This window comes from Spea bombifrons, chromosome 3, assembly GCF_027358695.1.
Source record: "Spea bombifrons isolate aSpeBom1 chromosome 3, aSpeBom1.2.pri, whole genome shotgun sequence".
NCBI lineage: Eukaryota > Metazoa > Chordata > Amphibia > Anura > Pelobatidae > Spea > Spea bombifrons.
The window spans coordinates 25,122,209-25,138,190 of record NC_071089.1 but is presented as its reverse complement, the minus strand read 5'-3'; the positions used below and the strand labels follow the sequence as shown (position 1 = coordinate 25,138,190).

At 38.5% G+C, this 15,982-nt stretch overlaps 1 protein-coding gene across 2 annotated transcripts in view; it reads left to right on the top strand.

Moving 5' to 3' along the window:
* The window catches only part of RIN2 (Ras and Rab interactor 2), a 64,850-nt gene that overhangs the window by 31,557 nt on the left and 17,311 nt on the right, over window positions 1–15,982 (top strand). For both annotated transcript variants that reach the window (XM_053459840.1, XM_053459841.1), the window contains exons 3-5: window positions 5,837–5,937; window positions 13,408–13,603; window positions 14,942–15,053. In XM_053459840.1, the coding sequence (XP_053315815.1) occupies window positions 5,837–5,937; window positions 13,408–13,603; window positions 14,942–15,053 (409 nt within the window). The remainder of the gene's footprint in view (window positions 1–5,836; window positions 5,938–13,407; window positions 13,604–14,941; window positions 15,054–15,982) is intronic.

The window sequence follows — 15,982 nt, the reverse complement described above, 5'->3', positions numbered from 1 at the left end:
CGAGATGTTTAATTCTGATTTTAAATTTTCAATCATCTCCACAGCGGCCTTGTGATCCTCCTTCAAATTGTTGTAATCTTTGGTTATAGCTAGGCTGTACGAAGCTAGGTCTAAAAATGCTTCCGGTCCTGTCCCCATTTGTGTCACCACCATCTGTACCTCCACTGTCTGCGATTCCAGCAGCGTCTCCATGTTCTTTCCAGATTTAATCTCCCTTCTATATCTCTCAAGCTCCTCCATGTTTGCTTCCAATTCTCTCTGTTGTTCTTCAATGCGCTGCTGTTGTTCCTGCAGTTGGGAAGTCAGTTGGTCGACTTCCCTCTTTAAAGATTCTGGGTCAAGAGCAGGACCATCCTGCTCTCCCACATCAAAATATAACTTTTCGAGGAAACATTTGCTGCTTTTCAGCTCCTTTCTGCATCGTGGGCACGATACTTTGGGGCTAGTGCAGAACCACTGCATGATGCACTTCTGATGGAAAGTGTGCCCGCAACAAATCGCTGCCACGTCACAACTATTGTCTAAATAGTCCATGCAAATACTGCATGTTGCCCAAAGGGGCATGGCTGCAGCTTTCTGTAATCTCTCTAGTCAAGTTATTCGCCTCTATTCACCTCTACACTGTGAAGAAAAATGTGCACACGGAACTCTTGGATCCCTGCTATGACTCTTCTCATGTTTCTGATGTCATAGGGCAGCCATGACTGAGAAAGTTTAACCTCTAAACTGCTAGTGAGTGTTCATGTGATTGAGATGGCAGTTAAGGATTCTGTTTAAAAACATCGTGCAATGATGGATATTATTTTGCTTTAAAGTGTGTCTGCTGTTGCAAAAATGACAAAGTGACATTGTTTTGTAGAGTATCAATTCCTACACATTGTGCTAGCCAATCAGTAAATTTAATATTTACATTAAATATTAAATATTTTTAAAAACAGTGTTGGCACCTATTTATTCTCACAACAGATGGGTTAAATTGTCTGCCTTAACCCCTTAAGGACCAGGACATTTTTTACAAGAACCAGAGCATTTTCTCTGTGTCTTTTGATCATTTTCCTCCTTTTTATTTAGTGTACACACAGTATATATATCAAATGTTCATGGAAACAAGTAAATTTCTACCTGTGCTAACAGGATTAGCTCCTGTACCATTGGAACATAGGAGTGATCAACAGCAATTAAGAGATATGGGAAAGGCTGAATTTTATGATGAGTGTCTTTTTTCAGCCTGTGTAACTACATATATGTAACAATGTAATTCTTGGTTTTTTTTTTCATTTTCCCTTTTGAATAATATTTCTCACTGTATAATGAATATATAATGAATGAATAACCCTTTGCAGATTGATGGGCAGCACCAATTGCCTCTCTTAGATCCTGTAAACCCGTTAAGCAGGGCCTGTTGCCTGTTGTCTCTGTAAGTCAAATTGTTATGTTACATACTACTTGCATGGACTTGCATTCTGAATACATCCTAAATACATAGAATTAATATGTAGTTGGTCCCCCCCTTTGCAGCTATAACAGCTGCGACTCTTCTGGGAAGGCTTTCCACAAGTTTTTGGATTGTTTCTGTGGGGATTTTTGCCCATTCATCCAGTAGAGCGTATGTGAGGTCAGTCACTGATGTTGGTAGAGAAGGCCTGACTCGCTATCACTGTTTAGATAATGCTACATTTCCAACTTTGTGAGAACAGTTTAAGGAAGGCCCTTTTCTATTCTAGCATGACTGTGCCCCACAGCACAAAACAAGGTCCATAAAGGTTCCTCAAGTGAGGGCTTTTATATTAGACATATTAATCTCTACTCTGCATATACGCTTTTGGGAGTCTAGGCTCATTGTTACTGTATACTTTTACCATTGATGTGTTTTGAGAATCCCTTCCTTATCTATTTATTGTGTTATAAAATAGAAGGTAGATAGTTAAATGTATGTAAAACTATTAGGTAAATGGGTTCCCTCGGGAAATGATTTTGACTATGTATTATTAAAAATAACTTTTTATAGTCTCTAGAGGGGGTTGCCATTTTGGTATCAAATCTTTTACTTAAAAATGCCATCTGTCAGGTCAGCCAAATAATAAAGACATCTGCCTTTAATTATAGTTAGCAAGAGCGACAAATTCTGTCCTAGGTATCATTTTTAATAAAATGCATTCTATCAGATTCATATATTCATTAAACTGTTAAGTTTGAGGTTTGCATACATGTGTATTTTCATTTTTAAGTAAAGTGCCCATAGTACTTATTTTTAGTATCCATACGTGTGCAGTGGTAGAATTAATGGTTTATAGCTTACCAAGTTGAGTAAGCCCCAGACCAATTTCTCTTTTAGTAGTCTCGTATCAAAGGGAACAGAAATTGTAATTTTTTTACAAAATATGTACAACTTTGGAAGTGTTTTCAAACCATCTAGGCTGTGACGTATATTGTCTTAGGGTGACAGGCTCAGGGCAGCAGGTCCAGGGGAGCAGCAGTCCTCCTGCTGCAAAGCCAGGGGATGAACTTGGATGATCAGATCCCCTCGGACTGCTGATCAATGGGAGATTTACAGATCCTTGATCTTCTCAACCAGCAAATTTACACTATGGCACAGCCTCCACAGACTGCATTAAAAGGTGGCTTTAAGACACAGCCAAGACATCATGTGCTGGCACCCTGTAGTGAAGACAGTCACCATGGAGGGGTGGCGGGGGGCACAGAGCTGGGTCAGGCCTAGGGCAGTGCCAAAGTTATATACACCGCTAAGTGTAGGTTAGTGTTGACTAAATCTGGTTCCAATAAACTTCCTTTTTCTCCGTACCTGAAGACTGGCATTGTCAGTCATGTAATATTTTAATTGTCTTTTCCTGCTCAAACACCACTCTGATCTAAGTGTTTATGCCAATGCTAATAGTGTGTTGCTACTTTCATTAGTGAAGCTGGGTGGCTAATTGTTTAGCAGAAGTAGTCAGGGTGTTTGTCTATTAGATTGGAGCTGTCTGAAAATATATTACTCTAAAGTAAAGCTATATAAGGAAGAAAAGTATTTTTATAGCGGGAGTTCCTCTTTAAGTTCCCACTCTTCAATGTTGAGTGTTTTGAAGCCACAGGACCAGGGCATGTAGATGTTTCTCTTCAGGATATCAGAATGGCTGGAGGGGGAGCACATCTTCTATGGGTCAAACAGGTAGAGCAGCATATACAATGCTGTACTTTTCTGGTGGCTTTCTGATCCTAGTGTAGCTGTAAGAAATTGAAAATTCCATTCCTCATTCCTCCTCATTCATTCATCTACAAAATTAGCTTATTAGAAACTATACATAGAAACACAGAATATGAAGAAAAGATGAGGACCATTTTGATCTAATATTTCTCATATAAACTTTGAACTTTATTTGGCCTCTTATATTGCCTTCTATTCAAAGTATGCATGTTTAAGTTTCCTCATTGTATTAACCTCTAGTCCTTCTGATACCAAAATTAGAACTTGTTTTATGTGAAATGCACTGAAATCTGCATCCGATACAACCTGGCAAGTTAACACTTACATCCGTTCATTATTTTCTGTAAAAGGCAGAGCTTATTCATCTAGTTTTTTTTTTCTTGGCCAGTTTCCCAAGAAAACCATTTGTACAGTAGCAGGAAGGATGTGAGGTTCTCTGGTTCCCCCACTTAAATGTTTTTATCAGTAAATATTAGAGTATTATATTACTAAATTGCTACTTATTTTTACTAAAATTGAATTCAAGGAGTATTGCACCAAGTATATATTTCAGCATGCAATTCTCTATCCCATGCAATATTTGTTTGAACATGCCTTAATTGTTACATTGTACATGTCCTGTAATCTCGTGACTTTGGCCCTAAAAAGTATCAACTCCGACAAAAGATTCCATGTTCCTTTGGGCCAATATGGTTATATTCATGTTCCTTGTTCAAATACCCGTGTCCTGTTGGTATTGTAGACAATGTACTATGTTTCACTTTTGGTTTTATTCTTTATAACCAATATGTATCAAAAAAATAAAAATATATTTGAAAATAATGTAAAAACAACACAAATAGGTCTGTTGAAGCAAAGAACAAATTCTTTATTAATTGAACCTAAGTGTTCCTCCCTCTGCTTACTTACATGAGTTAAATGTTTAGTACACTTAAATGACTTTTCTTCTAGCATTAGATTTCATTCATTTAAAAATAGTCATGAAATATGAATCTAAAAAGCGCCCGTTTCCTTATACTGGACAGAAGGAAATACATTTGGATAGTAAATTGTGAAAACAATTGCCCATATGGCAGACAGGAAATTTATGTCTCTAAATAACAATCTTGAACTTATACAGATAAGGTTAAAGGAGCTTTTCCACCTACCCTGCTCAATGTAGCACCCAAATAGATGATTTTCTCGAAGATATGTCACAGTTGAATCTAGATAGGCAAAGATTTTCGAATAGAACATTTTTAGAACCGTTTGGTTGACACAGTTAGTGACCCTCTACAATAGATTCCCTGTTGCAGACTATTAAAGGGATATTACGTTTGTGTCAGTATGTATATGTAAGGTCTATGTTCCTTGACATAACTTCAAGGTGAGGGACGTGCTTGAGTTGCCTGGTAGTAGAATGGGGCAAATGTGACTTCAGCACAGGGTGGGACCTCTGATCCTACCCAAGACACCAGGAGCTCTCGTTCATCTTAAAAAGCCATGCATTGCTGATTAATTATTTGTGAAATGGCTGAAAGAACTTAAGTGAATGCCTGGGGTCAAAATCTCAAGACTATTTGGCTTAAGGACCATAACGCGCATTCCTATCAGCTTTCACAGATAATACAAACGTTTAATCTATTTTTTCAGGCATAATACATATATTAGACTAAATTCCATTAAAATATACCACTGCCACAAGAACTGGACCATGTTATCAAAACTATTTCAAATAAAAATAATATACTGAGGGCTGTTACATGATAATTTCAAGATAAAATGATATTGTGTTACATATTGCATAATGTTTCGTTAACTCAAAATTCAAAGGAAATGTGTGACCAACAAGTTTTTTAGAAGTTTGTTTGTCTCTCCAGTGTAGAATTCTGTTTTATAACCTCTCATAAATCATAGGTTTATGGCCTACATTACACAGTAAACTTTTCAATGGGAGCTTTCTACATCGCTCATTCCTATATAAATAAATCTTTATGTAATGTCATTTTATTGTGATTGCAAAAATGTGGGTGATTATATGACAGATATAGAGATTAATTTATTGTGTTGATCTTTCTGTACATCAAATAATATTTTTGACAATATTAACCTGAATAAGACACATGGTTGACACATGGTTGACCAAGGTCACAAGATACACTTGGTTTTCCCTAAACAATCCTCCGATAAATACTCCAGTTTTCCTTAAAAAAGGTTAAATAAAAAGCTCTAGAAGCGATCAGATCTTCTCTTATTCTCCATAATTTAAGTGTAATTGTTTTAAGCCAATATCCCTCCTTAAACTTAGATTGGGTCCAACCCATTGTTTTGGTGAATTAACAGATAATCAGATAATATCACAGGGAATCCTGGCATACGTATTGTTGGATTTAGATGTTTATAGTAATACTGGTCTTGTATCTGGGTTGGTTCCAACACATGTTGAACAGTGAGAGATGTTTCCTCTGCATCCTGTAGCAAAGCTTTTCTCCGATTCACTTTTATCTCTGCCTCTGTTGGTCTGGGGAAGCCCGGTGAACGCAGATTATATATTAAAAGACAAACACTCCTATAGTAGTGACTAAACCAGCTTGGAGTAAGCAAACACGCCCCTTCCACCAACTAATGTCACAATGTGTTCTCCTTCCTTAGCTCATTGACACGATTGCCTCTGAGATCGGTGAACTGAAACTGGAGATGGTGCAAACAGAATTCCGTGTCAGAGAAGACCTGGAGCCCACCGATTGCCCGAGGTGATTAAAGCTTATCTATATCACTTCTTTGTGTTACCTGTTTGAATTAACCACATTTTTTAAGCTATGTCCTTTGGAACTTGGCTGCCACACCTATACACTTGTTAACAGTTTGGATTTCTTGTGTGGACTAACTTCAGCGGGGTTCTTTCTTTGGTAAGTGTAGAAATGTAGACTATATTTTAATTGCATTATTCGCTCACTCATTTTGTGCTACATTTATTACTTTTTGGGTGGAATAATCAGCTTAGTCGGTATAACTCACTTAAAGTTCTGCGTTTGTGCTGGCTGAGATCCATCAATGATCGACTTAGGTAAATGTTAACACGGCCAGTTACCTGAATAGTAATGTTAATGCATATCTCCACAATAAGTAAAGGTTAGAGATCGTGACAATTTATCCAGCACTTCTCTAGAGATTTTTTGTTATTTCTTTGTGACTTGGACGACCAAGGGGGTCATACCATAGATTTTGTCAAATACTATATATAAATATTTGGATTTTTGTGCCATTAAACCAAAGTAAATGAACTGCCACCCTAAATAAAACATTTTCTATAACCTAATAAAGGCTGATAGTTGCATTTATACTAGCCATTATGTCCCAAGAGCTATAATAGGTATTGCATCTATGGTACGCTTATGACACTATTACATACGTAACCTTGTAAGCACAATTATAGGCATTACGTCTGTGGTTCGTTTACGACGCCTTTATATTTATATATAACCCCTGTTGTGTAGGTTTCTGATCATGATGCTTTGTTGCCGGTTGAATAATTAAATATCCACCTGTACTAAAATTGCATTTCAGTGTGGATCATTAATAACACATGAAATTATACAGTATGTTTATAAAGCAACTGAACAGGTTACTCCAGAAGGTGTGTTTTGAACAGAAACCTATGTTTGGCCAATGTCTATTACACCATATTAAATTATATTTGCACTTGTTTACCGATGAAGCTATTGGGACTTATTAAATATATTTTACTTAACAATACAAACTATACATTATATATATGTGTATATATATATATATATATATATATATATATATATATATATATATTACATACTCTTTTATATATTCTATTTATTTGGAGCCTTCTAAGTTATGGTAAGCTATGCCAATATTTTACTTCTTCAACGAACGCTGTCTCGACAGTATGCGTTGGTTATTTGGCAATGAGGTTACCCAGCAACACTTTTAAAATCCAGATCAAATATTTCTTCCTGGATATTAATTTGCTTTCCTTGTCAACAGTCAGTAACAAAACGCAAAACTGTGTTAGACTGCTCTACTAGGATAGCCAGAACTCTACAGGCATGCCTGGCGCAAGAATACTTCCTCAAAGCCTGTGTCCATAAAATAAATACAGAATGAAGACGTTTGACCTCTTAGTGGACCTAAGTAGCTTAAATAAATTGATGTTTACCTTTTCTAATTGTTTCACCTTTACTGACCATGATTAGGCCCAAGGGGATATTGCCATGTAGATCCTTAGAAAGTGTTTCACATATCTGTTAGATCGCATATATATGAATATTCATGTAAACAATGACTGTTATTCTTCATTTCTGATCTCAGTATTTCACTTTAGTTATTCCTCCCTGTAGAAAGAGAGTTAGAAAACATCAGGAGGTAAAATTAATTGGTATGTTAGCTCTGTCACAGGTCTGAACTTCAATGAGATAATGTTGCCCATTCCTTGTAAAGTTAATTACAATTATACTGGTTGGAAATCAAAAAGCACACGCTAACGGTAATTCATTCCTACTAAAAATGTTCTAGTTGATGATTTCTCTTTCAATATTGATTCGGCTCAGATATATATATATATTGAAAGTAAATCTTCCCGTTTTAATAGGTTTCGCAGATCTTTTCCTTTTTTTTATTCCTCCAGTGGTTTAGTCGCCAAAGCAACATTTTTACAATTGTCTGCAGTTATCAAAAGCCATACAGGATGTGCAGTTCTTGAATTCCAGGAAGCCTAATAAACACGCACACAATACAGATCTTTCGACATAAGATTGTTCATATGAAAACGTAGCTGGACTTCTGTAGATCTTTTTGCTCAGTAACCTTGCCATTTACCATGTGCAAGATGGACAGTGATTCTGCCAGGCTGGAGCCCCGCTGACCTTCCTTGAGTTTTCGCATATACTTGGGAGGAACTTTAATAGCAAATGTTTTAACAGTTTAACCCACCACATGATAATTATTAATTACCAATATGCAGATTAGAAAACCTTGACCATTGGTATACTTTGAGGACTAGATTGGGAACTACTGGTCTAAGCACTGGCTGAGCTGCCAACTCATTCTGTAATGTTCACTTGTCAAGGGTAGGAAAGTTGAAGCCAAGTTTAGATTAATAAATCAACATGTGCATAATTCCCAATGCAGGATTAGTCTTAAAACTTCTCGAGGTGTGATATCTCATGTGGTGGCTGGGTATCAGTATCTTAATCATTGGGAGTGGAGGAGTGGTGTTTATCCCAACCCAATTTCTGGGCAGATCCATCCATTCCCGCCTGTCTCACAACCTCTAGACTAGTGTTCTACTGGCACCAGTGGATCGGATCTGGGTTCAGTCTTAAACCGAGGGTTTGGCAAGAATGCTCCGGGGGATCATAAACAACTGCCCTCGAAGGCTATGCATGCATCACATGTACAGAAAGGAAAAGGGTGCTCCAGGTCATAAATGTGGCACCAACCACCAGTAATGAAGCCAAACAACTTTTCTAATTGAGTCAGGGACCGGAGAAGCTGACAATGTTTGCTTCTTTGAACCCTGCAAATATATATTTGGGCATGGCTCTTTAAACACTGGAAACCCTCATATCACATTAATCAGTTACCAGTCAACCTCACAATCAGCTCTTCATTTTTTCCTATGGATGTTTACTTCTTGTGATTTCCATATGTGTATCCTGCAGATTAGCAAACACCCCCACTGCCAAATTTAGGTAAGGAAGGACATTAAAAAGTGTATGAATGGAGTCAATGAAATGGTTGCAGGATATTTGTCAGTCTATGTGTTTGTGTATTGTAATGTTGATATTGTTTTACTAACACAAGAGATACTTGAGTAATTTATAGAAATGCATGGAAAGCAAACATTTTTTCCTTTCATTCGTGTTGATAGGATGAAACAGCAATACTATATGACACATGAAGCACAGTGCACAAAATAAATAATATATAATAAATATATAAATGCAGACCAGGCAATAAAGTTGTCATACCCAGGGCCGGCCTTTGGGGTGTGCGACCTGTGCGACCGCACAGGGCGCCACACTCCAGGGGGCGCCGCCGCCGGGTCCGCCGCCGCTGCCACCGCCACGGGGTCCTCCGCCGCCACGGGGTCCTCCGCCGTCGCCGCCGCGGGGTCCTCCTCCGCTGCCGCCGCCGCGGGGTCCTCCTCCTCCGCTGCCGCCGCCGCGGGGTCCTCCTCCTCCGCCGCCCCCTCTGCACCTAAATGAAAACGTTGTTTTTTTTGTTGTTGGTTTTTTTTAACTTTATTTAACATGGAGGATGTTAAATAAAGTTAAAAAAACCAACAACAAAAAAAACAACGTTTTCATTTAGGTGCAGAGGGGGCGGCGGAGGAGGAGGACCCCGCGGCGGCGGCAGCGGAGGAGGACCCCCGCGGCGGCGGCGGCGGCGCCCCCTGGAGTGTGGCGCCCTGTGCGGTTTGAAGGGGCAGAGGGGGGGTAGTTTGAAGGGGCAGAGGGGGGGGTAGTTTGAAGGGGCAGAGGGGGGGGTAGTTTGAAGGGGCATAGGGGGGGTAGTTTGAAGGGGCATAGGGGGGGGTAGTTTGAAGGGGCATAGGGGGGGGGTAGTTTGAAGGGGCAGAGGGGGGGGTAGTTTGAAGGGGCAGAGGGGGGGTAGTTTGAAGGGGCAGAGGGGGGGGGTAGTTTGAAGGGGCAGAGGGGGGGGGTAGTTTGAAGGGGGGGCGCCAGAGGAGTAGTTCGCACAGGGCGCCGGAACACCTAAGGCCGGCTCTGGTCATACCTAATGTAGAACTTTAGAGGTCTACCACTACAACTGCCTCACCAATAACAAAAGCATAATAAAGTATTTACTTTACTTTACTATGCATTCTTTACCTGTTCCACCTACTAACTGATTGAAGAGGCTATAGCTCCAGAGCAACTTTGTATTAACCCTCTCCTGTTTCTGAGATGCTAGAAACAACCAATCACTGGCAGTAAAGCTCTCAGCTCAGAGCACTCTCTTCACATGTGCACAGGGGGTCTCATTGGTCCATCTAGAAATCTAGAGTGTCCAACTGTCCACACATGCGCACTGTCAAGTGCACTGATTATGGTTCACATAAGTGTCTCTCAACCTTTAATCAACCAAGTACCACTTGTTGCCGATACTCAAATAGTATATCTAATTTTAATCTTCAATCATCACTAATGACAAATTATATACCATGCTGCATTACCTTACTTATTGTCTACTTATCCACCTGATCAGCCAACCTTTTTCATAAATAAACATGTGTCTATTTATACAGAATGGGAGAGGCATTCATGTTTTTATATGTTATACATTTTATAGATGGAGAAAGACAATACCTTCGCCACATTATACAAACCATTTGTTTTATGGATATCTACCAAACAATTGGGAATAATCGGATTTCTGGTCTGACGATTCTATTTTATTTACTAATGAAGTTTTAGTCTAAACGTTTCCATTATCGCACTTTATTTATGGAAGAAAATTACTGTATCCCAGGAATTTGGGAGTTGTATATTTCTGGCACAGCTTAACATTCTATTATCAGTAATTGGGTCATGGATATAGTTGTTATCTTTTCATGTCTGTGATGTGGAAAATGTTGTGGTGTGTTGTGCTAGCAGGAGCCCATCGTGCATACTTCCTCTATCAGTTTCAATTTGATGATTAGAATTCTTTATGTTGGTTAGACCATCTAATTCCTTTTAGGCCAGTTCTGATGACTGTTTGGATCACCTTTGCCATATCATGTATTCAATCTAAAGCGAGAGGAAGCATTAATTAAGGCATAGTCTTAAATATTATTACATGCGCAGCTTTTTGTACAGCAGTTCGTTAACCAATGATGTCGGGAGGTAATATCCAAGAGAAACGGGTGAGCAGCTGTTTGACCGTCCATTGTCCCACTGATGTCATTAGAGCGACACTGCTTATCATAACCAAGTTCAACATATACCTCCAATTGGACATGATATGAGAGCAAGGTGCTGCCTGAGAAGTTGGAGAAAATTTACAACTGGGAAAGAGGCTTTCCAATTCTTAAATAATTCCATGAAGTTGTTCTAGGATTAAAAAAGAAATAACAAAACTCCTGTACATAGGCTCAATGCATAACAAGAAGAGGCTAAGTGAAGTACGGGTCTAAAAAGTTCTGTAGTTTTAACAACACATACGTATAGGAAGTTAAGCATTCCCTTTATAGTCTTTAGGTGATCACGATCTATGTGGTTCAGCAATTAAACTTCAAAATTATAACTGCAGTAGGTTATTCCAGTATTGAATGTTTCATATGAGATTGTATTGTAGGAAGACAGTAGAAAAACCGCTGCTACCTCACTGGCCAAAAGACACTTTTTATGTTGACCTGGCAGCAACTGAGGTGGCAAATGAAATACAAACCATTCACTCAGATACAGGTTTATAGACAGGGTCTTCCTCTTCTGGGGTTAATACTTGTCATCAGATCTTCAGATTATATATATATAACTGATAAGAGTGTAACCAATGCTTTAATGACCAACTCTATACCATTATTAGAAAGGAGTTGGGGTTCTAACTCTAGTGTCACTGTTCATTATGAAGTCCAAAACTAGTGAGTTTCTTCTGCATGAATGGCCGAGCCAGTTGCTTAGAATGCATGATTCAATGTGTTAGCATTATACAAGGCCTGCTAGGCTCTTTCTATAACAAAAGCTCACTTTATAATGTAAAGTTAAGAAACCTCAATATTAAAAGGATATTAAAAGGAAAGACATTATAAAACTGAGCACTACTGATAATATCCAGTAGAGGACTCTAAATGTTTGATTTTTGGTTCAGTTATTGCACAGGGCCTTAGACTGGGAGAGAGCTGAACAAAGAATTACAAATTAGATTTAGTTTGTGGGCTGCAGGTTGTCAACAACAGTGTAATGACACACTTCAGCTGGGGGAAAATGTATATCTTTTGTGTTTTATTTACAGTCTGAGATAGTTCAGAGGGTATAAACCTCAAGTTTCTACCCAGTCTGGTACTTAAACCAAGGGCTTAATGAACGCAGACCTAACAAATTAAAGTTTGTACAATGACATAGTATTTCATTTTATAACCCTTCTACCTTACAGTTCATCATCCCAAATGTAAAGATTACCTTTTAGGTAACATTTAGGTATCTCGATGGGTTCCATGATTTCTGCAGCTGACTCTTCTCTTTGTATTTGGTTATTTGTAAAGGATTTATTCACAATAGTGAATTGCAGTGAGATGGAATCGTTCATCTCATCACTTCATACTGCCCTAGCGTCCCTCTGTAAGAGAAACAGTGCCTAACTTACCTTCATGCAGCTTTTTTTCTAGGAGGTCACAATGTTTGCTGAGTATAACTAATTATAACAAAGCAATGTAGGGCAGCTGCACCTCTTCCCAAGAACTGACTAAGCAAGTCGGAGAAATTTTGTTGAAGGCTATACAAATGTACGCACTACTGACACATGTACACAGTGACCTAGACACACATACAATGCCTAAGTTATGCGAATGCAGCTTTCCAAGTGTGGCCTGTTCAGGAGACACAGTTCCTCTTTCGGGACCCAAATTCATCGATCCCTCTTTGCTTCACAGATATCATTAGATTCTATGAGTATTTGGTGGGGTGTATCACAGCGCTCTGCGCTATGTATATAATCGGCAGAAGATATGATTATAAATTTAATTTATATGAGTAAAATACATTAGTTTTCTTCTAAACATCTTAGTTTCATAAATAGTGATCACTGGATCACAAAGCCACACCAAACGTCTCGGTAATGGACTACACACTAGCCATGGCTTTAACCACCCTCCGTAAAACATAAGTGCCCCTCCTTGACCATTAAAAATGTTCTGAGCTATGCTACATCAACTATACAGTATATGTGTTATGTGTGGAAATATTGGGAGGTATACCATAACAATTTTGTATGATTAATGCAACATTAATTATATGGTACTAGTTTCTGATGAAAGATCCGGATGTTTGTCCTCCATAACAGTAAATCCAGTGATGTGAAATTTTTAATCCCTCCTTAATTTACAAACAGAATGCCGTTTATTGATCAAACTTCACAGTTATGGGTATTATTCCAAAAATAAGAGCACTCGGTACTGGTGATTGCATTCTATTCTGTTTTATCAACGATAACAATTTAGAAAACAACTCTAAAAAGGACTTTTGCACTATTTTTGTGTATTGCAGTATCAAAAAAGACATGGAAAACAATATTTTGTCAGAAAAAAGTGATAAGAAAGATACCCTTCGGGATTCTGGATATGAGAGTGTCTCCTACAAACCTAGCATCCTTGATAAGCTTCTTCACACTCACCCCGTGTGGCTGCAGCTTTCACTAACTGATGATAAAGTACTGGACATCCTACAAGATCAACCACTTGGGGTATGTACCATTGAAATCCTACAAAAGTTCTTAAAACAATCCAAAATTAAAACTTGAGGTTAGGGTAGATATGTCATAAATTCTTCTAAAGTATTATAAAAGTACTAGCTAAAGAACTGTTGCTATCTCGGAGATGTTTCTCTACTTTGAAATGTTGGATAGGATATCAATTTGCATTTTTTTCTTAAATTTTACAGTATTTTCTTCAATTTTAGCTTTATGTACAACTTAAGAGCTAATATAACATTATAGCGACTATGTTCATGGCACATTATATTCTACAGTAAGCTACCCAGCAGAACATACATGATGCCTGAAAGTTAACTTTTAGGGATGTGTCATCTTCAGGTAACCTGTCATTCATAGTGATAGCCTGCCCAGCCATTAGTGGGTGAGAGGGAGGTGGACAGTATATGTTGCCAATTAACGCTCCCCTACCAAGAGAAATAAGAAACTTGCAAAGAGCCCTTGGGCTTAACCTGGAGACTCTGGGCCAAACATGGACGTCTGGTCACTTATAAAGCATATGTGTGCTCCTCAAGGACCACCACCAGCCTAGTGTTCCTCTGTGTCCCTGTTACAGTTGGACAGTTACCAAACCCAATGCGTTTAGTGTTCTTTGACAATCTAAGAAACCACAACTAACATTATGCATGGTCTCTGTCTATTTCTGTGTAGCGGAAACAAAAACGTCTCACTAACAAACATCATCCAGTTACATGTAATGTTCCGCCATTCCTGCCAAGGACTAACACGGGCTGTGTATTATGATAGTTGCAGTCCAATAACAGCTGAAAGGTGACAACTGTCCAGCATCGCTGTATGGTATCTCTGAACAGTTGAAGTGAAAGCATATTTTGACTGCCAGTTGGCCTTTTCTATTTCTGTACATTGCAATTGTTCCTCGAAAGAGTCTTCTCAGTCAGCTCAGTTTTGCAATCTTACATAGTTTTTGTAAACACGGATTGCCGTATCCATTCCCATAATCATTTTTACAGAGTTTTGTTGGAACTAAAAACATACTAAACTGTGGGAGTTAAAAATATGCTGATGTTTTGATGGTAAAGCTGAGCTTGGCTAGCTTACTTCTTGTAGGAGCCAGGGTTGGGTTGGAGAAACGCCATGTATTTTTAGTTTCTCCACCCTTCTTCGTGGACAGTCTTGCTACATTATCATGAACAAGTGGTGGCAGGTTGAAATAAAATATTAGAGACAGGATATATTGCCTTAGCTGGAAGTATAGTTTGTAATTTAATCACATATGAATCAAATCAATATATGAAAAGCAATTAAGTCATTCTTTGTTTACATCGTCTTCTTTTATATTTTGCTTCACAGACATTTCTGGTTAGAAAATCAACAAAGCTTCAAAAGAAAGTAATCTCGCTTCGAGTTCCAAATGAGTCTGAGTCCTGTTTGCAGGAATTTGTAATAAAAGAGAGTTCGTACAGTAAGTAAATTGCTTCTCCGTACACTGTCTGCTGGTTCGATTAGATATGTTATGAGCAGTTTAATCATTTTGGTAGTGCGTTGCCGCGTTATGGAACAATGTATGACTCACGGGCTCCGTCCATTAAAGAGTCCGTCATGATATTCCACATAAACCTGCTAAACAGGTTATGGTGTCTGAGAAAGGTACGAGGAAGAGCTTAGTGATATAGGAAAGGTAGATGTAAGTTGTTTATACAAACGCATACCTCCCATATGTCTGTCATAGTAAAGTAATATTTCCCGGTAAACTTTTGCCCCACTAACTTTATTTAATTCTGGGAGTTTTTCTTCTTTTTGAATAAACTCTCCTTCTGTATCTTGTTGATTCCCTTTATGTGTTTAAATGTTTCTATCGTATCCCCCCCTGTCGTGTCTTCCCAAGCATTACATGCTGAGATCCTTTCACCTTTCATTGTAAGTTATAGGGCGGACAGTCCATATTTCCCTGATCTTTCTAGGAGGTCAGAATTGTTAGTGGGCATTTGGTTATCTCCAGGCCCATCATTTATGACACCCCACTCAACCCCCCCCCCACATCCGCTAATACCATTACTTGTTTTAAGTTGTAACCTTAATCTTTATACACTCTAGAAGAAACCGCTATTTACACCAAAGCGTATTGTGTGTCTATATAATAACTCGCAGAGTATTTTTTATAAATTACTAGACATGGACTTGAAACTTTACAAAAGAAAATCAATAACAATTTGGCCATTGTCTTCTTTTCCACCAATGTAGTAAAGATTAACCCCCGGGGCCAGCAGTAGAGTGGGCTGCAAGTCATGTCAGAACTTTGTTTTGATACTTGTGCATTGCGCAATCCAGATCTGTTTTGACCCATTTGTTGTGGATGAGAGCATGGTCCTGGAATGAGGAAAACAGACATAA